The following is a 27819-nucleotide window of genomic DNA, read 5'->3' as shown; positions in this document are numbered from 1 at the left end:
GAAATTTTTATTGTGTACTTATCTGTTTTTTCGTTTTTGGTTTTTTTACTTTAACAGTTGCGTAATTTTTTTCATTTGATTCGCAAAATTGAAAAATCGTAGAACTGAAAAAGCGGGAAATTACAATTTCTCTAATTTTGAAATTTTTCGGTTTAGCTATTTTTGGGATTATTATTTGTATTTTACAATATTTCGTTTTTTCAATTTTGCACTCTTTCGAAAAACTGAAGAAACAAAAAGTCAAACATTGGAAAACTAAAAATCCAGAAACTTGAAAATGGAAAAAAATAATGCAGGGAAAAATTGGAAAACCCAAAAATTGTAAAATCGAAAAATTTTGGAATCGTCAAAACTGTAATGTCGACAAACTGTAATACTGTCGATCGAAAAATTGAAAAATTATTAAATACACGTTTAAAATGAAAACCAGAAAACTGCAAATCAAAAATTGAAGAAAAGGAAAAATAAAAAATCTAAAAATTCAAAACTTTTACATTTTCAAAACGAAAATAATAAATTCAAAACACTGAAAAACCGAAAAATTGAGAAAATAATAGAAATAAAAAACCGAAACGAAAAACTGAAGAAATGAAAAGTTGAGAAATCGAAAACACATGAAACTGAAAACTCATGAAATTGCTTATTGAAAAATTCCAAAATTTTTAAATTTCAACGTCCAAAAGTTGGAAAATCGGAAAACTGGAAAATTTAAAAATGAAAACTCGAAGAGATAAATATCGTGAAATTAACGAAACAGAAAAATGAAAAACTAAGAAATTGCAGCAACGAAAAATTGAAAAAATTTAAATTAAAAAACCAAAAAGTTATAAAATTCCTACATTAAAAAATCGAAAATTGAAGAACCGAAAAATTGAAAAAATTATAATAAATAAATAAAAAATTTAACTTGAAAAGTCGAAAAATTGCAAACTGCAAATCTGAAGAAACAAAAAAACTAGTTTTTATTTAATGGAAGTTATCAGAAAATAAAAATCGCAATCTGTCGAAAAAACTCTGGAGCAATTTTTTATTAGAAAACAGTCACCCAACGCTATTAAGGACAGCAGTTATTCCTTATAGGACAACATCGCCCCTCCTAGACTTTTAGAAATCTCCCCTAAATTGATTTTACGTTACGGACCTACGTAATACATTATTGCGTGATCTGGTTCAACTTTGACGTTCTCACATTATGATTAGGTATCTCCTCTGCATAAAAAATTATGACTAACTTAACCTCGTGGAGCACAACACACCGATTATACTCTTCACAGACAAGTTAATATTGCTTACCAGACATACGAATACTTTTTTATGTCTGAATTTAAAGCCACCATACATACTTCTATCACCCAGATACGCAGCGTTCTGAAAACAAAATCACTAAAACTAACCCGGAACATTTTGCATAATGTTTCAAAATATGTACTAAATTCTTGCCGGCCGAAGTCTGATCTATTCTCTCGGAGACCTTTAGCCGGTTTGGGTGACTTAATTAAAGTGTAATAGCCCGACAAGGTTAAGTAAGATCGCCACATAATTCGATAACGCACCTATCAGCCCATTATCTTATTTAATCAATCTATCGCTCTAAATATCAGTCACTCCAACTCAGCCCCGCGAGCCGCCAAGTCGCGTGGCCCCAGTTCAATTTCGAGCCTCGTCTTCATATTAAAATGCTGGCGTGCTGGAGCGAGTAGTAGTACGACCAAACACGCCGCGAGCAGTACAACCGGAAGACTGAAAAATGATGTAGTTATGTAATAGTGCTGCAAGTGTCATAAAATATTCGTTCGAAGCCTGTCAGTGAAAACTCAGACCGAAATGCTGTGGTGTGTTTTATTTGTGTGTGTTTTCGTAGTGCAAGCCAACACAGACACTACTCCCAAACTCGAACCGGTAGGTATAAGTGGTACCACAAATAGAGTCAAGGCGGATCAAGGTATGAATGAAACCGCTACAGCACGATTACGCTGCGTTCGTGACAGCGCAGTAAAGTGAAACCCAAATTTTTGGCAAGGTGGCAAGACGAAGTCGAGACTGACGCCAAGCCGAGTTGGCTTGTTGTCTTCGGATGAATAGTAATTAGGAACCTGTTCAGGCTGTACCTTTCGGCTGTGTAGCCTGTGGCAATTCCTGTTTTTCAAAATTGTTCGTTTCGGTGGCCTTGATGTACGCAACTTGGTACAAAAAAGTCCACGGGATTCCAAATGGGCGCGTGATTCAGCGTGGTGCCCCCGATCATTCACATAGTTTGACTTTTAGTGGGGATTCCACGCAAATTGGACTGAGTCATCTGGCTTCCCAAGTCCAGGGTTTTTGCCTTTTGTATGTCGAATTCTAATTTAATAGCCTCTAGGTTTGCCAATTTTTTATGTAGATGTTTTTAGCGTACCTTTGTTGCTTGTTGCTTGTTATCAATATCGGTATTTACGTAGAACGTGTCAACTGGAAGTTGTAAAACAAGATTATTGTACTAAATTAATTTCAAGGTGTGAACGATCGGTAATGTGCAAGGCTGAAATATTTTAGTCGTGTTTTTGCGGTTTAATATCGCTACCTGAATTGTGTTTCTCGTTTTTGAGTCGAGGTGAATTGACAGCTCATTAGAAGCGGATTATGTAAAACATGAATATTAAATCAAAACCGAAGTTCAAGATTCTTGTTGAATAATTATCGATAATTATAAATGTTTTGCTATTTGTGTGAATTTGTGGAAATTTCATTCCATAATGTGATTTTCGGGATAAGTGCATCGGCTATTAAAGTCGATATAACACACAATGAAAAATAATCAATTTTTAAGAAATCAAACTTTATTCGGTGTCTATTTGTGAATTTAGTGCTGCATTCAAAGCATGTTTGTTTCTTTTGTTCTGTGAATACAAATAGTGAACTTATTTATGCACCATAACTTTACATTTACGATCGCTTTTCTTTAATGTCAGTGGTACAATTAAGTTGGTATTCTCATTTTTAGAATGTGTAATTAGCTGGAGTAAATTTAGATAAAAAAGTTTAGAAATGACGCCCTTTTTGTCTTTTTTAGAAAACGTCAATTAATCGTGTTAAGATTTTATAAGTCAATATTGTTTCAACACTGTCTCCTTAACACTGAACTTCTTCAATAAAAGTTCCAGTGTTATCTATGGTAGTGTTTTCTGAAGGTCAGACTTTGTATATTGCATTATTATTCATATTCGAGTAAACATGTTCTCTGTAAAAGTGAATTTTATACTACCATGCATATTTCGTATTTTTACTGCCTTTGTATTTAGAAATATTCACCTTAATTTTTTATTTCTGGTGCAGTGGTAAGTGATAATACTGATAATTGATAACGCCTTGGGCAAATTTACAGAAAAAAAAAAAGTATTTAGTTCTTGTATGTTTTCTTGTCGTTTCATGAGCCCTAGAGTATGAATAAAGTGGTCCCCCGTTTCGGTCTGACTGACCGTCCGTCTAGTACTGTTATTATTAGTATTGCATCTATCCAAATTGATATACGTGTCTTTAAAAAAAATGTTGACTTGAAACAACAGACATATCTTTATTTTAATTTATAAATGTGTATGTATATACTATAAAAAATAAAATTCGCGAAATCAAATCTTACCTATAATTTTTCGAAAAATCTGGATTTATTTAACTTTGACCAATTTTTTTTTTAAGTCTTTAATTTTTCCATTTTTCAATGTTTCGGTTTGGTAATTTTTCGTTTTCCGTTTTTCGAGTTCTAGATTTTTATTTTTCAATTTCTCAGTTTTACAAATTTTTGATTTATCAATTTTTCAAGTTCGTAATTTAAAATTTCTTAATGTTTCGGTTTTATAATTTTTCATTTGTTCATCTTAAAAATTGATCGATTTTTCAAATTCTCGATTCAATTTTTCAATTATCCATTCCCTAAGTTTTTCAATTTCTTGATTTTTAATTTTTATTTTTCCGATTTTTTATTTCAAATTTCTCGATTTTTTCATCTACGTTGTTTTTTTAATATATCTTTCGAATTTTTCTATTTTGCATTTTTTGGGATTTTTCAATTATTCAATTTTCCGATTTCTGAAGTTCTTAAATTTTTTATTTTAAAATTTTTCGTTTCGTCAATTTTTCAAGTTCTTGATGTTTATTTTTCATTTTCACAGTTTTACAAATTTTTATTGTCCAGTTTTTCGTTTCTTTAATTTTTCAAGTTCCAAATGTATAATTTTTCATTTTCTCGATTTTTATTTTTTCAATATTTCGGTTTTATAATTTTTTTTTTTCAATATTTCAGTTTCTCGACTTCCAAATTCTTCAATTTCTCATTTCTTCAATTTTTCAAGTTCTTAATTTAAAATTTTTCGTTTTCTCCATTTTTAATTTTTTCAATTTTTCGAAGTCGCAATTTTTTTGGAGTCACAATTTCTCGTTTTTTTCGTTTTCTTTATTTTTTCAATTTTTCGATTTTTTATTTTAGTTTTCTCGATTTCATATAAGAATTTTTCCTTTTTTCATCTACGTTGTTTTTTAATATTTCTTTCGAATTTTTCTATTTTGCATTTTTTGGGATTTTTTAATTATATTGCATTTTCCGATTTCTGAAGTTCTTCAATTTTTCATTTTAAAATTTTTCTTGTCCAGTTATTCGTTTCTTTAATTTTTCAAGTTCCAAATGTATAATTTTTTATTTTCTCGATTTTTAATTTTTCAATATTTCGGTTTTATAATTTTTGTTTTTTTTTTTAATATTTCAGTTTCTCGACTTCCAAAGTCTTCAATTTCTCATTTCTTCAATTTTTCAAGATCTTAATTTAAAATTTTTCGTTTTCTCCATTTTTAATTTTTCGAAATCGCAATTTTTTGATATCTCAATTTTTCGTTTTTTCAATTTTTCGATTTTTTAATGTTTCGGTTATATGATTTTTCATTTTTTCATCTTAAAATTTTATCGATTTTTCAAATTCTCGACTTCCAAATTTTTCAATTATCCGTTCCCGCAGTTTTTGAAGTTCTTGATATTTAATTTTCATTTTTCCGATTTTGAATTTTCATTTTCTCGCTTTCATGTCAGAATTTTTTCTTTTTTCTTCAACGTTGTTTTTTCAATATTTCTTTCGAATTTATAATTTTTCGTTTTTATTCAATTTCTCAAATTTTTAATTTATAATTTTTCAGTTCCTCGATTTCCAATTCTTAAATTTTTCCATTTTGCAATTTTTGAGATTTTTTAATTATTTGTTTCCTCAGTTTTTCAAGTTCTTGATTTTTAATTTTCATTTTCCGATTTTTTTGTTTCCATTTTCTCAATTTTATATAAGAATTTTTCCTTTTTTCATTTCCCTTGTTTTTTCAAATTTTTGATTTGTGATTTTTCAGTTCTTCGATTTTCCAATTTTTAAATTTTTCCATTTTGCAATTTTTGGGATTTTTCAATTATTTGTTTCTTCAGTTTTTCAAGTTCTTGATTTTTAATTTCACTTTGCCGATTTTTTTATTTCCATTTTCTCGATTTCATATAAGAATTTTTCCTTTTTCATTTCCTTTGTTTTATCAAATTTTTGATTTGTGATTTTTCAATTCATCGATTTTCCAATTTTTAAATGTTTCAATTTTGCAATTTTTGATATTTTTCAATTTCAATGTTTGTTTGTGTGATGTTTTAGTTTCGCAATTTTTAATTTTTTGATTTAAAATTTTTCGTGTCTCCAATATTTTCAGTTCTAAATTTTTATCTTTCAATTTGTCAGTTTTACAAATTTTTGATTTTTCAATTTTAAGTTTCGTCGCGTTTTTTTGTTCTTAATTTATAATTTTTCATTTTCTTAAATATTAATTTTCCAGTTTTTCGATGTCAACAGTATTTCGATTTTTCATTTTATCTATTTTTAAAATTTTTCGTTTTTTCAATGTTTCGGTTTGATAATTTTTCGTTTCTTCAATTTTTCGATTTGCATTTTCTCAATTTTTCATTTTCCTGATATTTTTATTTTCATTTTCCCGATTTCATATAAGAATTTTTCGTTTATTCAATTTTTCAAATGTACAATTTCTGATTTTTCAATTTTTCAATTTTTAAATTTTTGCAATTTTTGGGATTTTTCAATCATCCGATCTTCCGATTTCTTAAGTTCCTTAATTTTTGATATTTCGATTTGTTAAATTTTTCATTTCTTCAGTTTTTCAAGTTCTTGATTTTTATTTTTCAATTTTTGATTTTTCAATTTTTCGTTTCTTCAATTTTTCAAGTTCTTTATTTTTAATTTCCATTTTCCCGATTTTTTATTTTCACTTTCTCGATTTCATACAAGAATTTTTCCTTTCCTCATTTCTGTTGTTTTTTCAATATTTCTTTTGATTTTATGATTTTTTATTATTCAATTTTCCAAATTTTCAATTTGTGATCTTTCAGTTCCTCGATTTTCCAATTTTTAAATTTTTAAATGTTGCAATTTTTGAGATTTCTTGATTACCCGATTTTCCGATTTCTGAAGTTTTTGATCTTTCGGTTTTATAATTTTTCCGTTTCCTTATTTCAATTTTTCATTTTTTCGATTTGCCACTTTCTGAGTTTCTAATTTTTCAATTTTTCAATTTTTCGTTTCCCCAGTTTTCCAAGTTTTCAATGTTTAATTTTCATTTTACCGTTTATTCAATTTTCAAATTTTCAATTTGTGATTTTTCAGTTCTTCGAATTTCCAATTTATAAATTTTTCCATTGTGCAATTTTTGGGATTTTTAAGGTCTTAATTTACAATTTTTAGATTTTTCAAAGTTTTTATTTTATACTTTTTCGTTTTTTCATTTTTGATTTTTCAATTTTACAATTCTGCATTTTTTCCATTTTTTTGATACGAAAAGTTGAAAAATTTAAAAATTGAAACACCAAAACATCAGAAAGAAATGAAAACTGGAAAAACTGGAAAGAAGGAGAAACGCACAAGTGAAAAATTGGAAAACCCAAAAATTGTAAAGTCGAAAAACTTTAACATCGGAGCATCGAAAAATTGAAAAATTAAATATCGAGAAATTGAAAAGTCAAAAATCGAAAAATTAAAAAATCGAATAAATGAAAAGTTTTAAAATCCAATAAATGAAAAATGTAAAATAGAAAACGTGGAAAAATTGCAAGTCAAAAATTGAAGAAACAAAAAATTAAAAGTTAAAAAACCGAAAAATTGAAAACCGAAAAAGTGTAAAATTCAAAATGTGAAAATTTTCACACTGAAAAAAGAAACATAATAAAATCAGAACACTGAAAAACCGAGAAATTAAAAAAATAAGAAAATGCAAATCGAAAAATTGAAGAAATGGAAAATTGAAATATTGAACAATTGAAAACTCGTGAAATTGTAAAATGCAAAAAATCTAAAAATTGAAACATTTAAAAGCTGCAAAACCAAAAACTGGAATGTTTAAAAACTCGAGAAGTCGCACATCGTATAATTACAGAAACAGAAAAAAAATGAAAAATTGAAAAATCGAAAAATTGTAAAATAGAACAAAAATAAAAACCGAAACGGAAAAAATGCATATCCAAAATTTGAATGAGAAATTGAAAAATGGAAACATTTTAAAATCGGAAAATTGAAGAATACGTTGCATTTGTATTTTTTGGCAAAATGATGATTGTGTTATTAAAGTAAAAAATATCCATGTATTGTCAATTGTTATTTATTATAAAATATACTTTTTTTATTTATTTATCATATAGAAATATCTAATTATTATAATAATATTGCATAAAAATATAGCGCAGCGTATTGCGTATGTTTAGACTCAGTTCAGACCGGTGTCTGTATCGGTGTCGGTGTCGGTGTCGAACTCTACAATTTAAATAATCTTCTGCTAGACGCACACTCACTTGCACTAGACCTCATTTAATATTAATAAAAAATATTTGTTTCTCGATACCTTGACAGAATAATCATTTCGATACAAAATTTGGGTTCTTGAGGACACAATACACTATAAACTGTAGTAAAATAATTCGACACAGCATTAATGGTTGTTGTTTTCATTGAACGTCGGTCACTTATTCTCGAAAACAATCAACCGAAGTTGTTGTCTAATCTATAGACAAAATACAAGCTTAAATACCTTTGTGGTTTGTAATACCTTTGTACGTACAAGTGGTTTGCACAAACATTTTAAATGTTTACACTTTCCGGTTATTTATATTTAAAAAAAAAATCGCGTGTCACAGATTTATCTGCGACACTTTATTTTGGATGCAGCCCAATTTAGTTCCAATTGAGCCAATTTTGTGGCGGAGTTTTAACGATCCCGAGATTATTACGGTTATTACTTATTCACAGCCAAGCAATAAAATATTCATAACTTTAATACCACATTAAACTAGTCATTGTGGTTATTCTTTTCACCAGAAATCAAAGCGGGAAAACATTTCTACAAAAGTAAAAATTAAATTTGCAAAAAAACACAAACAGTTTTGTCTGAATCACCAAGATTCTGTCACAACAGACAAGATTTAATTGTTATCTGGAACAAGCTCTAGATACAGATCTACACCTCTTTTTAGTAAAATGTAATTGAAATATAAATGAAATATCATTCATACAATTCTGGTCAATAAAATTGATGCCGTTTAATACGTAGACTGTCCGTACTGTCTCCATAACCGGTGGTAGTGAAAAAATATATTTGATGAGATTTCAAAACAAGATAAGAAGGAAGCTTTAGCCTGCCAAGGAGAAGTCCGGGAAATGTTTTTATATCGTCTTAACCACTGGAGCGTTGTCTTCTTGTACGGTATAACACTATCCTTGAATTTATCAAGAGATCTTTGTTTGAAATTAATGTGTCTAGAGACCGACTTAAATTAGTAAACAAAAAAAAATCATTAAAAAAGTTACACTCTATCATATAAATTTCACTTGTCATTTAATTCCTCAAAATAATCAATGTTCGAGGGACTCCTCTACAGTTTGTACTTCTACGTAACCAGGTCATCTTTATCGCATTGTTTATCAATCGCTACATCATTTATCGTCACTGGAATCTATTCCATTTTGTAACATCCGTTATGAACCTGTACCCGTGATTAGACTTGGAATATCCAACGCAAATACATCGAAAAAATGATATAAATAGACGATTACAACAACATAATCATGACAGGTATCTTATCTATAAATTGTTGAAATTCTAGATGTTTAAGTCATAGGGTGCATCCTCGATAAATTATAAATTGCCACTATATATGGTTATGTCATTTTCGTACTGAAATCAGTAGAGAGCGGATTTATAAGCACAAAAAATTAAGAATAAGCGCTTAAATAAGCACAACATTTTCAATAAAAAAGTTTTATTTTAAGCAAAAAAGCATTAAATAAGCATAACACTTTCATTAAAAAAGTTTTATTTTAAGCAAAAAAGCATTAAAACATAATCATATTACAAATCAAAGAACACTTCTTAGAACTTTGGATAAAATATTATTACAATACTCCTAGACTTTATATTTTACACACGTATCTCAGTTTTCTTTAAAACAATTTATGATTGTAATATGTTCCAAGTTGTCCACTGTAAAATTTTTTCGGCGATCATTTAAAATGTGTTTAAAATTGGAGAATGTGCGTTCAATATCCACACTCGTTGTTAGCGCAAATTTGAATTTTGCAACGAATGTTGAATCTAGAAGATGTATCATTTACCAAACCAAAATCAGTCTGAACTTATCAAAAACCTGCCCCGCCCACCCACCCTCTATTTTCTTAGAAGGTATATCATCTGTCACAGTCACTCTTATCTTAGCGAATACTAGCGCCACCCACCAACCCTTTATTTTTTTAAAGAGTATGCCATTTACTAAAATAGTACTAGCCCACCCCCCGCTCTCTGTTTTCTTTGAGGCTATGGAATTTGCCACAATCAGTTTTGTCTTAGCAAGTACTAGCTAAGATACAACTGATTTTGGCAAAAGACATATCCTCTAAGAATAGAGAGGGTGGGCGGGCGGGGCTAGTACTTGGTAAGATAAGACTGACTTTGGCAAATGACATACTCTCTGAGAAAAGGGTGGGCGGGGCTAGTACTTGGTAAGATAAGACTGATTTTGGCAAATGACATACCATCTAAGAAAAGAGAGGGTGGGTGGGTGGGGCTAGTAGCTCCTAAAATAATCGTTACAGTCTCGAAAACTTACAAGGTAATAATTAGGATGTTCAAGGCGTTCAGGATTTTTATCTTTAAAGTCTTTGGAATTTTTAAAATCTTTGACATTTTAAGACGTCATGCGATTTTTACAAGTTTTAGAATCTTTGGCTTTTTGAAATTTGTCTAGAACGTTTAGAATCTTTCAAGTATTCGAAACAAAATTTTAGCTTTTGATCCCTAGAGTCTTTAGATTCTTTAGAATCTATAAAATCTTTAGTTTTTAGAATATTTTCTTAGAGGATGTATCATTTACCAAAATCAGTCTTATCTTATCAAAAACCTGCCCCGCCCACCCGCCCTCTAGTTTCTTAGAAGGTATATCATCTGCCACAGTCACTCTTATCTTAGCGAATACTAGCGCCAACCACCCACCCTTTATTTTTTTAAAGAGTATGTCATTTACTAAAATCAGTCTGACGGTAATAAGTACTAGCCCCGCCCTCTATTTTCTTAGAGGGTATGGAATTTGCCGCAATCAGTTTTACCTTAGCAAGTACTAGCTAAGATACAACTGATTTTGGCAGATGACATATCTTCTAAGAATAGAGAGGGTGGGTGGGCGGGGCTAGTACTTGGTAAGATAAGACTGACTTTGGCAAATGACATACTCTCTGAGAAAAGGGTGGGCGAGGCTAGTACTTGGTAAGATAAGACTGATTTTGGCAAATGACATACCTTCTAAGAAAAGAGAGGGTGGGTGAGTGGGGCTAAAAGCTGCTAAAATAACCGTTACAGTCTGCAAAACTTACAAGGTAATAATTAGGGTGTTCAAGGCGTTCGGGATTTTTGTTGTCTTTAAAGTCTTTGGAATTTTTAAAATCTTTGACATTTTAAGACGTCATGCGATTTTTACAAGTTTTAGAATCTCTGGCTTTTTAGAATTTCTCTAGAACGTTTAGAATCTTTCAAGTAGTCAGAACAGAATTTTAACTTTTAACCCCTTAGTGTCCTTCGATCCTTTAAAGCCTTTAAAATCTTTAGGGTATTTAGTCCTTAGACTCTTTAGACTCTTTAGAGTTTTTCAAATCTATGGAAATTTTTAACACTTTGGGAATTACTAGGAGTTTTATAAAACCTAAAATTTCTGCCATTTCTAGGAGCACCAGGTTCTTTAAGATTTTATTAGATCTTTTTTATATTTAGAAAATTAGAACTTTAGTTTATTTAGAATCTCTACAATTTGACACTAATTTTCCGTCGATGGAACCAATTATAATAATTTTTTTGGAAATGTTTTGAAAATTCTGAATACACTTTTCGCATTTACTGAAAGAGATATCGTGATGGCGATTTCGAATTTGTATTTGGTGGAAGATTACCAACAATTTGACGCCAATTTTCAGTCGATTGAACAAATTTTATTAATTTTTTTGGAAAATTTTGAATGCACTTTTCGTATTTAGTGAACTGGATATCGTGACTTCGATTTTAGATTTGTAACTGGCGGAAGAGTTTCTACAATTTGACGCCAATTTTCGGTCGATTGAACCGATTTTAATTATTTTTTTGGCAAATTTTTGAAAATTTTGAATTCACTTTTCGTGTTTATTGGAACACATATTATATCCTGTCGGCGATCTCAGATCTATAACTGGCGGAAGGTTCTTTATAATTTGACACCAATTTTCAGTCGATGGAACTAATTTTAACCATTTTTTAGAAAAATTTTGGAAATTTGGAATCATATTTTACGATTTCGGATTTGTAATTGACGGAAGAGTATCGACAATTTGACACCAATTTTCAATCGATTGAACCGATTTGAAGCAATTTTTTTGAAAATTTTTAAAAATTTTGGATTCACTTTTCGTGTTTATTAGAACAGGTATCCCTACGGCGATTCCAGATTTGTAACTGGCGGAAAATTAAAGTCATAAAATGTATGGAGTATTTTTCCAATCCTATAATAAAATTTTATTACCCAAACGACCGGAACCTATTCACAGAAAAGGTCTTGAGTAAGTGTACTTCAATGGTCAAGTCCAGGTAAAATGCATACGATACGATACGCCTAACTAACAAGTATTTGTCATCCCGACAAGGCGGGCATTTGAACAAAATATGCATTAAAACTCATATTCGTCGAAAAAAGCATTAAATAAGCATATAAGTTTTAATATGAATATAATTGAAAAAAAAGCAAATAAGCATAAAAAAAATGTGTCAAATGACTCCAAATTGTATCATAGTTACAGATATAAAAAAGTTTTGAAGTGGTTACATTTTTCACAAAAAGCATTAAACCTAGAAATCCGCTCTCTAGAAATCAGTAATCTAACTCCGGAAATGAATTAAATATTTTGGAATAAGACACGTTAAGTGTTATTAAAGGTCAAGAATTCTAAACAACAACTTTACAAAGGTGTGAAATTGTGATTAGCTTTGTCGGTCTAGATACCACACATAAATATATATATATATAAAAAAAAGGGGAGATAACGCTTCTTGGAACAGTTTCAATAGAGCTCTGGTTGGGGTACTTGATGTAGAAAGAGTTGTTGCCATTTATGCAATAAGGAGAGAACGATAAATATAAATACAATTGACTTTTCGTGTATTTTTATTACAGTACAAATAAATTGTGCAAACATGTTTTTTTCCTAAAGCCAATATTTTATTAATATTGATAAGATGGTAGACTTATTTCGATGAAAATATTTTAGTAGCGCTTCTAGATATATTTTTTTGCCAAAACAAAAAATAAACATGCAGGTGTAAATTGTAAGCTTTATTTATTAAAACTAAGTTGCCAAAATTGGGGCTATCAGCGCTATTTACACTGATATAACACATTCGTTATCTCAATAAGTAAACAACAAATCAAGATAGAGCATTAGTGCTGTCTAAAATGGGTGTCTATTCAACATGACGGTGCTCCGCCGCATTTTGTTAGTGCTTCACAAGTAGCCTGCCGTATCCAAGAATTAAATTATTTGTCGTATTTTTCTATAGAAAATTTTTCTATACTATTTAGCACTATAAAAAATATGAATTTGTCACTTTCTGAATCACAATTTTTCCTGGATTATTTAGCTCATCCCTTTGCACAAATAAACTGCCTAGCCCAAAAAATGTTTTTTCCGGACGTACTAATATTCGAAAGAATCAGATAGTCGTACTCTGAAATAATAACTCATTACCGACACTTCAAAAATTTTATCGTTCATAATTTTAGGAAGAAATTTTATCTGTTTAATTTTAGGAACCTTCGGATTATATCATTTAAAAATGTACTCGTAATAACCTTTGTGTTCGTTTGTGCGCGTTTTTGTTTGGTGTAATTAATTATGTTTAAAATAACAATTTAAAACGGGCAATTAATTCAATCGTGTGAGTGAATTACATAGGAGAGAATAAGTTGGTGGTTAAAAAGGCGGAAGATTTAATTCGGAATCAGTGAGCTGGTATTTAGACGTATGAGGCGCAAAAACGCTTTATGATTTTATAAAACCGCCTCGAGGTTGCTTGTTTTGGAAGTTGCATTTTTCTGAGTTTTGTTTTATTTTTTTTAATATTGTGTGATTCTAACCATGTATTTTTATTGTATTGGTGTCTTCAAATTTCCGCAAAAAATGTTTTTTGACATTAAAATTTATTTGAATTTTATTACTTCGTATCTACCTATGACATGAAGGTCTAGGAACGTTTTTGAGAATATTTTGGAAATGATGCACCAGTTCCAAGATTTTTTCTAATTTTTTGAAAAGAAAACACAAAGATTCAAGATTCTTTAAAATCCCTTCGAAAAAAGAACACCAAGAATTCCCAAGATTCCTTCAAATTCTTAACGACGAAATGCAGGTTCCCAAATACTTTTCCAATTTTGACAATTTCTTCTAAAGCAGAGTACTGAAAGATTATTTCAGGTTAATTTTAATACAAAACACCCAAGGTTTTTTCAAACTCCTGAATAAATCAGGTCCTCAAAATTCTTTAAAATTCTTCAAAAATCAAACACCAGGAGCCTCCAAGATTTCTTGAATATTTTTTCCAAAAAAAACACGATATCTCCCAAGATTCTTTCAAATTTTATAAAAAATAGAACACCAGGAGCGCCACGATTCTTTCAAAATCTTCAAAAAACAAAACATCAGAATTCCCCAAGATTTTTTCATTTTCTTTCAAAAACCGAACAGAATTTTAAAACTATACACTAACGGTCCAGAAGATTTTACCAAGTTCTTTTACAAATGGAACACTAGGGAGACTCAAAATTATTTCAAATTCTTTCAAAAACTAGAACACAAGGAACCCCCAAGATTCTTTCAAATTCGTAAAAACCAATCAAAATTTTTTCAAGTTCGACAAGAAACGACTCACAAGATTCTTTCAAATTCTTTTAAAGATAGAAGACAGTGGGGGGAGCAAAATTCATTAAAATCCTTTCAAAAATGGAACACAAGGACCCCAAGATTCTTTCAAATTCTTACAAAAACTGAACACCAGACGCTCCAAAATGCTTTCAAATTTTTTCAAAAACGAAACACCAATACCCCAAGATTCTTTAAAATCCATTAAAAAAAACACACCGAGTCTCCAAAGATTCCAAATTCTTAAATACCAAGGGCATCAAAGATTTTTTGAAATTCTTGAAAAAAAAAAGTACGAGGATTCTCTAAGATTTTTCATTTTCTTTCTAAAACAGAATGCTAAGGACCCCCAAGATTTTTTAAAATCCTTCAAAAAACCAAACACCAGGACCCCCAATTTTTTTTTCAAAAATAAAACACCAGAACCTCCAAGATTCTTTCAATTTCTTCAAAAATCTTCAAAAAACAAAACACCATCCTCCAAGGTTTTTTCAAACTTTTTCAAAAACCGAATACAGGGAACTTTCAGGATTCTAGAAAGTTCATCCTTAAACAAGATATCAATTCCATCCAAGAATCTTTAAATTTTTTTAAAAACAAAACACTAACGGCCCCCGACATTCCATCTAATTTTTTAAAAAAGGAATACCAACGACTCTCAAGATTTTTGTAGTTTCTACAAAAAACAAAATACCAGGATTCCCTAAGATCTTTTAAAAAAATTTCAAAAACAGAGAACTTTGAGCACTCAATACCAGAGTAAGTCACCAAGATTCTCTCAAGTTCTGGGAAACCAAGCACCACGGACCCCAAAATGTTTTCAAATTCGTCAGAATACAAAACGCCAGGAGCCCTCAAGACTTTTACATTTTTTTTTTTTCAAAAACAGAACAATAGGACCTGTCAAGACTCTTTCCAGTGCATTGTAAAACAAAACACTAATGGCCCTTAAGATTCCTTCAAATTTTTTGAAAAATAGAACACCAGAGGCAATGATTTCAAACTCTTTAAAAAATAGAATACTTTGAGCACTCAAGATTCTTTCCAATTCTTTTAAAAATAGAACATAGTGAGGGGGGGGGCAAAATTCATTAAAATTCTTTCAAAAATGGCTCCCAAAATTTTTTCAAATTTTATAAAACAAAATACCTAGAGAGAGAAGATTCCCATTCTATAAACAAAACACTAATGGATCCCAAATTTTTTAAAAAACTAAACACCAAGATTTTTTTCAAATTCTTTCAAAAACACTACACTAAGACTCCCAAGATTCTTTGAAATTCTTTCAAAAAATGGACACCAGGAGCTCCCAAGTTTCTTTCAAATTCATAAAAACTAAACACCAGAACCCTTCCAAGATTTTTTCAAATTTATTGAAACATGAAATACAAATGGCCCTAAGGTTACAGACTTAAAATTCGTTCGAATTCTTTAAAAAATAAACCAGGGCTCCCAAGACTCTCCCAAATTTTTTCAGTAATAGAACATCAGGGTTTCCCAGGTTTCTCTCAAATTCTTAAAAACCAAACACCAAAAGCACCCAAGTTTTATTCAAATTAAAAAAAAACGCCAGTGTTCTCACGATTTTTTTTATTTTTTCAAAAACAATACTAGGAGCTTTTAAAATTCTTTCAAGTTCATTTTAAAACAAACCAACGGCCCCTAAGATTTTTTCAGATTCTTTGAAAAATAACATTTTTTAAAATTTTTCAAAAAACGAAACACCAACCAAGATTCTTTTAAGTCTTTTAAAAAATATCACAACTGATATTCCAAAGATTCATTTAAATTTTTAAAATCAAACGTCAAGGATTCCCAAGATTTTTCAAATTTTTCAAAAAAATAGATCATCAGGAGCCCTCAAAATTTCTTCATTGTTTTTTTAACAGAACAGTGGGAATTCTCAACTTTCTTTTAAATTTAAAAAACTAAACTTCAAGAATCCCAAAATTTTTGCAAATTCTTGAATAAGCAGAACATCAGAATTCCAAGATTCTTTCAATTTCTTACAAAAACAGTACACTAAAACTCCCAAGATTCTTTGAAATTCTTTCGACAACTGAATACCAGGAGCTCCCGAGATTCATTCAAATTCATAAAAACTAAACACTAGGAACCCTCCAAGTTTTTTTCAAATTTTTTGAAACATGCAATACAAACGGGCCCAACGTTCCTTCAAATTCTTTAAAAATTGGAACACCAGGAGACTCTTGAAATTCGTTCAAATTCTTTAAAAAATAAACCGGGGCTCCCAAGACTCTCCCAAATTTTTTTAAAAATAGAACACCAGGCTTTCCCAGGTTTCTTTCAAATTCTTAAAAACCAAACACCAAAAGCACTCAAGATATATTCAAATTAATAAAAAGAAACATCAGAGTTCTGAAATTTTTTGTTTATTTGTTCAAAAACAATTCATTCAAGTTCATTCTAAAGCAGAACGCGAACGACCCCAAGATTTTTTCAAATTATTTAAAAAATAAAGCAATAGACGGCTTCCAAAAATTTGTTAAAATTCTTCAAAAAACGAAACGCCAACCAAGATTCGTTTGAATTCTTTAAAAAGTAAAACATCCGATATTCCAAAGATTCATTTAAATTTTTAAAATCAAACGTCAAGCATTCCCAAGATTTTTCAAATTCTTTAAAAAATAGAACATCAGGAGCCCTCAAAATTCCTTCATTTTTTTTAACAGAACAGTGGGAATTCTCAACTTTCTTTTAAATTTTAAAAACTAAACTCCAAGGGATTCCAAAATTTTTGCAAATTCTTGAATAAACAGAACATCAGAATTCCAAGATTCTTTCAAATTCTTACAAAAACAGTACACTAAAACTTCCAAGATTTTTTGAATTTCCTTCAAAAACTGAACACCAGGAGCTCCCAAGATTCTTTCAAATTCTTTATAAAATAAACCAGGGCTCCCAAGAGTCTCTCTTAAATTAGTCAAATATAGAACACCAGTGTTCCCCAAGTTTTTTTTTTTATTTTTCAAAAAGAGACTACCGGGAGGTCTTAAAATTCTTTCAAATTCATTAAAAAAAAACACCAACTGCGGCCAAGATTCTTTCAAATTCTTTAAAAAATAAAACAATAGGGGGCTTCCAAAAATATTCTAAAATTCTTCTAAAACCAATCAAGATTCTTTTGAATTCTTTAAAAACTAGAACACCTGGTATTCCAAAGATTCTTTTAAATTTTGAAAAACCAGACGCCATGGATTCCCAAGGTTTCTCAATTTTTTCAAAAAACAACACCAGGGGCCCTCAAAATTGTTTCAATTTTTTTTTTAACACAGGACACTGAAAGATCTCAAAATTCTTTTAAATTCTTAAGAACTAAACTTCAAGGGCTCCCAAGAGTTGTGCAAATTCTTCAAAAAACAAAACATCAGTCCCCAAGATTTTTCAATTTTTTTTCAAAAACAGAACACTACGTGTTCTGAAGATTCTTTCAAATTGCAAAAAAAAAATAGAACACCCCTGCCTAAGATTCATTAAAATTATTCAAGTTTCTTTCAAATTCAGTTTGAAACAAATCACGAACGGTCCCAAAGATTTTTTAAAATCTTTAAAAATTAGAACACCAAAGTGCCTTCAAAATTCTTTCAAATTCTGGAAAACACGAAACGTCCCCAAGATGCTTTTAAATTCTTATAAACCAAACACCAGTCAAGATTGTTTCAAATTTTTCAAAAAACACCAGGATCCCAATCTTTTTTCAAATGCATTCTTAAACAAAACGCCAACATTATCCCGGACAACACAACTTCAAGTAGACACCAATATATTTACATATTATTCAACAATCATGGCTCGAAGCCAGTAATAAATCACTCGCGATATTTAAAGCCCAAAATATTTTCCGTATGACAATCCCGTATTCCTAGAACCGTGCGTCAATCAAGCGCTCATCCGTTTTTGGTCGTCCTAGACTCGATTGACCGCCACCCATTGACGCCACTTAACTATGCAAATTGCACGTGGCACTCTCAGTGTCAATGAAGCAATAATCAGCTCATTCTAAACTACAAACATGTTCAAATTAGAAAATAACTCGTTAAACACACAGCGCTAAAAAGAAGATAAAATAACCAAACGGAACCCAACATTTTTTTCCTAAGTATTTAAAACCTTGTTTGTGCAGTGATTTCAACTATTTGCAAGTAATAACAGCAACAATGCCGCTGCATACCAGTTTTCGAAGAACACACATCATTATCTAAATGCACGACCTTGAATATTGTTACGCAACTTGGGCATTGTTGGTATAGTACGGTTTACAATTAGCATTTATCATATTGTTCCGGGATTTATCTATGTACAATTTATTATGTATTTATTTACGGACCATAAACCCGAAAGCGTAAGTTCTCGCCGAACTTACGTCTTTAGATCGTTTGTTCGATTTATGAGTGAGTAGAAAGCACCGTTTGTGAGGAATCATCTCGCGTTTACAGTTTACGTGAAATAAAATAGAAATGTGTTATGTAAATGTCGTATGTTCTCCCACGTAATAATGCGTTGATCGAAACAATGTGGTTCCACGTTGCTCCCTGTTACAATTAATATGACTGTCACGCACTATTTTTAGCTGGCGTTCTTGGAGAGGAACAATATTTGTTTTCTTAATCACGCTAATCTGATTCAGGCTATTATCATGTCGCATATCATCTGGGGCGAAAATAGACGCGAAGAGAAACTGAAAATTGATGCAATTGTTAATTTAAATCTTGTAAAGGAACTTAAATTTAAGGCGAAAATTGTGCGTTCCAGAATAACCGTAACCGTAACCGTGAGATTCCGCTAAGGTCAACACCTTGAGAAAAACTATGTCAGTCGTCTGCACTCTAATGCGGCAATTAATTATATAAAAGAACGGTTAAAAGATATATGGGTCAATATTGAAACGATTGCAGATGTAGGGGTTAGTGCTTTAAAAGTCGACGTACCTACCAAGCCCACTATATATTATAGTATTGAAAATTTTAGCTAAAATATCTTCCAAGTTGGTTCATTATTTTTAATAACCGCAGCGAGTGTTATATATAGAGAGAGAATTTGGTGTTCCGCTCCATAGCAATACCGGCAGGGAGTAACCCCAAGTCGCCTCTAAATCCGCCCACTTTTGCTCTTTTTCGCCTTGATTTTTATTTTTACTTTTTCTGATTTGTCAGGTTAAGAAGATCTAAAGCTTGAAAGCTTCACATTACTTAGTATCCAAGTCCTTGCGTATTGTAAGTGATGTGAATAATAAATGATGATAAAAATACGACCGTTGCTGGTCGAGAAACGGGAGCCAAGATGTTTTCAAAACTTATGTTTATTTGTTTATTTTCACGTATTTGCGTCTCAACAATGGATTTTCTACATTATTTTTGATTCCATTTCTGCGACTGCAACATCGGTGGATATTTTTAACCTGTGACAAGCTTCAACTTTACATTTGATCGGGTCGTCGTGAAAAATTTGTAGCAGTGTAGTTTTAAAAATTTCACATACGAACCGAATAAAAGTATACAGGGTTAGTTAAACGTCTGAAATGGTGAATTACCTTTGTTATTTTCAAAACCGTTATTTTTTAAATTTGGCACACATAATATGTTACAAAATAACGAATTTATTAATTATATTTTTCTTGATTTTTGCATTTCCGGTTTAGCTAGAATTGCGTTAACTTAATGCTTTAATATGGAACACTCTGTATATTTTTTCGCATAGTCTAAAATCATAATCATGAAATTAAGAATTCAAATTATTTCAGACTTCTCGAAAACAAAAGACTCTTTCAAATTTATTCTACAACATTCTAAAATAAAACACTGGGGACGCTAAGATTATTTCAAATTCTTTCCCAAAATAAAACACCAGATTTCCCAAGATTATTTAGAATTCGTTATAAAACAAAACACTTAGGAGTTCCTAAGATTCTTTCAAATTCTTTCAGAAATAAAACACCAGGAAGGCTCCACGATTCTTTCAAGTTCATTCTAAACAAAACACTGGGAACAATCAAAATTCTTTAAAATATTTTAAAAACAAAACAAAGATCAATTATAAAACACCATGGACCCTCAAGATTCTTTCAATTTCCCGAAAAAACAAAAGATCAAGGATCTCGAAGACTTTTTAAATTTTTTTCACGAACAAAACACCAAGGTCTCCAAAATTCTTTCAAATTCTTTCAGAAATAAAACACCAGAGCCACCAAGATTATTTCAGATTCTTTAAAAAATAAAACACCATAGATTCTTTAAAATATTTTCAAACATAAAACACCACGGGTCCTCAGGATTCTTTCAAATTCCTCAAAAAAACAGGTATTGCTAAGATTCTTTCAAACTCATTCTAAAACAAAACACGGGGGCCCTTAAGATTCGTTTAAATTCTTTCAAAACCAAAACACCAATAATACCAAGATTTTTCCAATTATTTTAAAAAATAAAACACCACATGCCCTCAAGATTTTTTCAGACTTTTCGAAAAACATAAGACTCTTTCAAATTTGTTCTAAAATATTCTAAAATAAAACACTGGGGACGCTTAAGATTATCTCAAATTCTTTCCAATTAAAAAACCCCAGAGTCCCCAAGATTATTTAAAATTCATTATAGAACAGAACACTGGAAAATCCTGAGTTCCTTTAAGAAATTAAACACTAACTGCCCCCAAGATTTCGTCAAATTCTTCAAAAAGTCAAACTCTTTAAAAAATAAAACACCAGAAATCCTCGTAAAACACCGGGAGAGTCCAAGATTCTTTTAAACCCAAAACATCAGATTTACCAAGATTATTTAAAATTCGTTATAAAACAAAACACTTAGGAGTTCCTAAGATTCTTTCAAATTCTTTCAGAAATAAAACACCAGGAAGACTCCACAATTCTTTCAAATTCATTCCAAACAAAACACTGGGAACAATCAAAATTCTTTAAAATAATTTAAAAATAAAACAAAGATCAATTATAAAACACCATGGACCCTCAAGATTCCTTCAATTTCCCGAAAAAACAAAAGATCAAGGATCTCCAAGACTTTTTAATTTTTTTTCAAAAACAAAACACCAAGGTCTCTACAATTTTTTCAAATTCTTTCAGAAACAAAACACCAGGGCCCCCAAGATTATTTCAAATTCTTTAAAACATAAAACACCACGGGTCCTCAGGATTCTTTCAAATTCCTTAAAAAAACAGATATTCCTAAGATTCTTTCAAAGTCATTCTAAAACAAAATACGGAGACCCTTAAGATTCTTATAAATTCTTTCAAAAACAAAATATCAAAGATGCCAAGATTTTTTTAATTATGTATTTATATATAACAGCAAAACTCTTCGAATTCCCAAAAAACAAAACACCAGGGGCTCCCAAGATTCTTTCAGATTCTTTCAAAAACAAAAAAACACTAAGGTCTCCAATATTCTTTCAAATTCTTTAAAACTCAAAACACTAGGAACTCTTAAGATTTTTTCAAATTCTTTCAAAAACAAAACACCGGAGCTCCCAAGATTATGTAATTTAAATTGATTTTAGAAAAAACACTGGAAGCCCCCAAGTTTCTTTCAAATTCTTTAAAAAATAAAACACGAGAGAGGCCCCAAAATTCTTTTAAATTAATTTTAAAACAAAACACCCACGCCCCCAAGATTTCGTCAAATTCTTCATAAAGCAAATACTTACATATCAAGATTCTTTCAGTCTTAAAAAAATGAAACACTAGAAAGCCCCATAAAACACTAGGAGGGCCAAAAACTTTTTTAAATTATTTTCAAAAACAAAACACCAGAATTTTCAAGACCATTTAGAATTCATTACAAAATGAAACACTGGGAGTTCCCAAGATTTTTTCAAATTCTTTTAAAATTAAAACACCCAGGAGACACCAAGATTCTTTCAAATTCATTCTAAACAAAGGACTGGAAACCATCAAGATTCTTCAATAAAAATCCCAAGGTTATTCAATTTCTTTTAAAAATAAAACTCCAAGCCACCAAGGTTCTTCCAAATTCTTTGAATAACAAGACACTTTGAACTCTTATTGTCTCTTTAAAATTATTTCAAATTCTTTAAAAAATAAGAGATCAGAGCTCCCAAAATTATTTCAGATTCTTTCAAAAATAAAACGCCAGAAGTCCCTCAGATTCTTTCAGTTACTTGCAAACTTAAAACACCATGAGTCTTCAAGATTTCTTCAAATTCTCGAAAAAACAAGAGACCAGGGATCTCCAAGAGTCTTTTAAATTTTTTCAAAAACAAAACAACAGAGCCCCCTAGATTCTTTCAAATTCTTTTAGAAACAACACACCACCAAGATTATTTCAGATTCTTTAAAAAATAGAACACCAGAGATTCTTTCAAATATTTTCATGGACCCTCAAGATTCCTTCAAATTCCCGAAAAAACAAAAGATCAAGGATCTCCAAACTTTGAAGTTTTTTCAAAAACATAAAACACCAAGATTCTTTCAAATTCCCGAAAAACAAGACCAGGGGTTCCTAAGATTCTTTCAAATTGATTCTAAAACAAAACACTGGGAGCCCTTAAGATTCTTTTAAATTCTTTCAAAAACAAAACACCAAAGATCGCAAGATTTTTTCAAATTGTTCAAAAAATAAAACACTAGAACTCCCCGAGATTCTTTCAATTATTTTCAAACATAAAACACATAGCTATCCAGTATTCTTTGAAATTCTCTAAAAATGAAGACACTAGGAACTCTTAAGATTCTTTCAAATTCTTTCAAAAATAAAACACGAAAGGGCCCCCAAAATTCTTTTAAATATGCTCTAAAACAAAACAATAACGACCCCCAAGATTTTTTGAAATTAAAAAAAAAACATCAAGGGCCACCAAAATTGTGCCAAATTATTAAAAAAAAATCCAAGATTCTTTAAAAAATAAACCACCAAAAGTTCCCGAGATTCTTTTAATGATTTTCACGCATGAAACACCATTCCAAATTCTTCGAATAACAACACATTTTGAACTCTTATAATGACTCTTTCAAATTAATCCAAATTCTTTGAAAAAAAAAGACATCAGAGCTCCCTAAAACACCATGGGTCCTCAAGATTCCATCAAATTCCCGAAAAAATAAAACACCAGAGCCCCCAAGATTCTTTCAAATTCTTTCAAAAACAAAACACCAGAGCCCCCAAGATTATTTCAGATTTTTTAGAAACTAAAACACCAGAAGTTCCCAAGATTCTTTCAAATTCGTTCAGAAACAAAACACCAGAACCCCCAAGATTATTTCAAATTCTTTAAAAAATAAAACACTAACAATTTTTTCAAATATTTTCAAACATAAAACACCACTGGTCCGCAGGATTCTATCAAATTTATTCTTGAACAAAACACCTAATTTTTTTAAATTCTTTCGAAAACAAAACACCAAAGATCCCAAGATTTTTTCAAATTCTTTCAAAAATAAAACACCAGAACTCCCCGGGATTCCTTCAATTATTATTATTTTCAAACGTAAAACACCACGATTCTTTCAAATTCCCGAAAAACAAGACCAGGGGTTCCCAAGACTCTTTCAAGTTCTTTCAAAAACAAAACACCAAGGTCCCCAAGATTTTTCCAAATTCTTCAAATAATAAGACACTGAGAACTATGATTGACTCTTTCAAATTATTTCAAATTCTTTAAAAAATAAGATATTACAGCTCCCAAGATTATTTCAGATTGTTTAAAAAATAAAGCACCAGAAGTCCCCAAGATTCTGTCAGTTATTTTCAAACATAAAACACAATGGGTGCTCAAGATTTCTTCAAATTCCTCAAAAAACAAAACACCAGAGCCCCCAAGATTCTTTGAAATTCTTTCAGGAACAAAACACGACAGCCCCCAAGAATATTTCAAATTCTTTAAAAAATAAAACACTAAAGATTCTTTCAAACATTATTATCAAACATAAAACATCAGGATTCTTTCAAATTCCTCAAAAAACAAAAAAAAAACAGTGGTTCCTTTCAAATTAATTCTAAAAAGAAAAAACACTGTAAGCCCTTAAGGTTTTTTAAAATCCTTTCAAAAACAGAACACCAGAGCCCCCAAGATTCTTTCAAATTCATTCTAAAACAAAATACTGGGACCACCAAGATTATTTCAGATTCTTAAAAAACACAGAGATTCTTTCAAATATTTTCAAACATAAAACAACACGTGTTCTCAGGATTCTATCAAATTTATACTAAAACAAAACACTGGGAGCCCCTAAGATTTTTTAAATTCTTTCAAAAACAAAACACTACGAGTCTCAAGATTTCTTCAAATTCTTTCAAAAATAAAACACCAGAACTCCAGAGATTTTTTTCAATTATTTTCAACATAAACACTAAGGTTTTTTGATTCCCGAAAAAACAAAAGACAACAAACAAACAAACAAATTCTTTCAAAAATAAATTACCAAAGTCCCCAATATTCTTTGAAATTCTTTAAAAACAAGACACTCTTAAGATTTTTTCAAATTCTTTTAAAAACAAAACACCAGACCTTCCAAGATTATTTCAAATTCATTTTAGAAAAAAATATTGGAAGCCCCTAAGATTCTTTCAAATTCTTTCAAAAATAAAACACCAGAGAGGCCAAAAAATTCTTTGAAATTCACTCTAGAACAAAACAATAACGACCCCCAACATTCTTTCAAATTCTTAAAAAAACACCAGGGGCCACCAAAATTCGGCCAAATTCTTCAAAAACAAATATCAAGATTTTTTCAAAAATAAAACACCAGAACTCCTCTAGATTCTTTCAATGATGTTCAAACATAAAACACCCTGGGCCATCAAGATTCTTTTAAATTCTTTCAAAAACAAAAGACCAAAGATTCCAAAATTCTTTAAAATTTTTCAAAATCAACTAAGATTTTTTCAAATTCTTCACAAAATAAAACATTAGGGGTTTCGAAAACAAAGACTGGGAGCCCCAAGATTCCTTGAAATTCTCTTCGAAAGAAAGCTCAAGAACCCCCAGATTATTTCAGATTCAGAAAAAATCAGAACAATTAAATACAAAAATACAGAATTTTTATAAAACCGCTGTGTTGTATTACTTCGTATTATCCTTATTATTATCATCAAGATGGTGCTCCTCCTTATTATACTGTCGATGTTCGACACAAGTTAGATAATTTTTTCGCAGACATTGGGATTGATATGGATTTGCATATACTGGCCAGCGAGACCTCCCGACTTAACACCATTGGACTTTTTTTGTAACCGGCAGTTTATCAAAGCAAATTGAAGTTTTAAATATGGAATCGCAAAACACCAAACGTAGTTGCCAAATTTATCTCAATTTTTTTAATCGATTTTTTCCATTATATAACTTCGTTTGGTGAACCCAGTATGGTGTAGATAATAAGACAATAAAGTCAATAACAAAACATAAACACACGAATTATATCGCTCGGAGGTGCTATTATATGACGCCACTATAAATATCCTATCATAGTAATTCTGCGAAATATGTTATCATAAGATTTAATATTACTGGAAATTGACTTCTTAACCTTTTGTTGATATAGTATTGATAAATCTACTTTACCATCGCTGTTTTTTTTTTCAGACAACCGTCACCACCACAACCACAGTTGATACAACGATAGACATAAATTCAACCAACACAAATCCCTCAACCATCCCTTCCCAATCCCAAACCCTTCAACCAACCCACCCCCCAGTCCGAGTAATCGAAGAACTCAAAGGCCTAAACCACAATGTGAGTTCCGGCAAAATAATGATAATCGGAGACGATACCATCCAAATCCCCAACTTCCATTTCGATGGTACCGCCCCCACTGCCTTTTTCATAGTAGGAAAAGGCAACACTATAACCGAAAACGGGACAAAGATACATCTTAACGGCTCTACGTCACCGCTACCTCCCTACAACGGTGAATCGGTAAAGTTAACCCTTCCGAACGGGTTAAGCGTCAAGGACCTAGACTGGTTAGCGGTTTGGTGCTTCCAGTATCGCCTAAATATGGGTTACGTGTACCTCAACAAGGTAAGCCGATTGTGTAAAGTTTCCAAGGGTAATTTAGTTTCCACAGGAGATGAGTCCAAATCCTCCCCAAACTCTCAACTTGAATGATCGCGTTACCTCTGGTCCCATCATTCTGATTAACAAGAAGACTCTCTATATACCCAATTTTCGCTACGATGGTGGCTCCAAAAACGTCCATTTCTGGGTGGGTAATGGTGAGCCGTCATCCGATGGTCGAATGGTTCCTGATGAAAAGGGGTCGCTTGAAGAGTTACACGTTTATCAGGGACAAAACCTTGATATTAGTCTCCCGGATGGGGTTACCACCGACAACATAGAATATTTCGGGGTGTGGTCAAAAGACGAAGGGCGCAGTTTAGGGCATGTACCTATAAAAATAGTCAGCGGGGTACCAGAAGCCCCACTTTTAAAACCCTTTTCTTTCCCTATCAACACCACTACTTTGATACTCCCTAAATGTTGCCCACTTGACTCAGTGCTCACTTTAGAAGGTTGTGAAGAAAGACCATCCGTACCACTGTTTCGACCCCCATTCAACGTGTATAAACACAACCTCACACATTTTTTGAACGAGTCTTTGGACTTGAAGAAGCTCATTTTCACCCCATATGTTTTTTCCCCCAAATGCGAAACCGGAAAGTAAGTGAACCCTCTAGATGTTTGACAACACATCTACTTCTATTCTACACTTAGGTATCCTTTGGATGAAGATAACGACCAGTTTGCCATTTTGCAGAACGCTTCTCTGCTTGTCAAAGGTGCGGCGCTTGCCGGAATCCTGTCAACAGAGGAGTTTTGTCTAGATTACATAGAATCCCAAAACGAGACAGTGATGAAGATTCTTGTCTGCGTTCCGGAGTATAAAATACAGACGGCGATGTTCTTCACCTATGTGATTTGTAAGATAGTCGATTTGCAAGTAGTGGTACTAAAGCCGTTCTTTGCAGTTACCATCATTTCGACTCTCTGCCTTGCCGTTACCGTCTTTTTGTACCTGTTTTGGTTGAAAGTGGAAGATATACACAGACGGTGTTTCGCGGGGTATGCTTTTACGATGGCAGTGACTTTCTTGTCGTTGACTATCGTTCAAACCGCGAGTGTGGAGGACGCTGGGTGTGAGGTTTTAGGTAAGTTGGAGTATCGTCTTCCGGTCAAAATGTGATTGTTAATGATTTTTTGTAGGTTTCGTGTTTCAGATTTTCATGATTGCGTCTTTCACGTTGTTGGGGATCTTGTGTTTTGATATATTCATTATTGTTAAGTAAGTAATGATGATAATGTTTTTGTGGAGACGCCTAAGTTTACTGATTGTAGGTACATCGACGAGAAGAAATTTTAC

The 27819-nt window shown here is 31.2% G+C and overlaps 1 protein-coding gene across 2 annotated transcripts in view; it reads left to right on the top strand.

Annotated features, from left to right (window-relative positions):
* The first annotated feature begins 1615 nt into the window (after positions 1-1615).
* Positions 1616-27819, top strand: part of LOC135139188 (uncharacterized) — a 33162-nt gene continuing 6958 nt past the window's right edge. For both annotated transcript variants that reach the window (XM_064069322.1, XM_064069323.1), the window contains exons 1-7: positions 1616-1899; positions 26040-26480; positions 26527-27119; positions 27174-27379; positions 27428-27607; positions 27663-27741; positions 27795-27819. The exon at positions 27795-27819 is cut by the window's right edge and continues 145 nt beyond it. In XM_064069322.1, coding sequence (XP_063925392.1) covers positions 1825-1899; positions 26040-26480; positions 26527-27119; positions 27174-27379; positions 27428-27607; positions 27663-27741; positions 27795-27819 — 1599 coding nt within the window. In that variant the 5' untranslated portion in view covers positions 1616-1824. The remainder of the gene's footprint in view (positions 1900-26039; positions 26481-26526; positions 27120-27173; positions 27380-27427; positions 27608-27662; positions 27742-27794) is intronic.

The sequence above is a fragment of the Zophobas morio genome, unplaced genomic scaffold (genome assembly GCF_036711695.1).
Source record: "Zophobas morio isolate AGI-343-1 ecotype UQ-CSIRO unplaced genomic scaffold, CSIRO_AGI_Zmor_V1 ptg000031l, whole genome shotgun sequence".
NCBI lineage: Eukaryota > Metazoa > Arthropoda > Insecta > Coleoptera > Tenebrionidae > Zophobas > Zophobas morio.
This window is presented reverse-complemented; position numbering and strand designations above follow the sequence as displayed.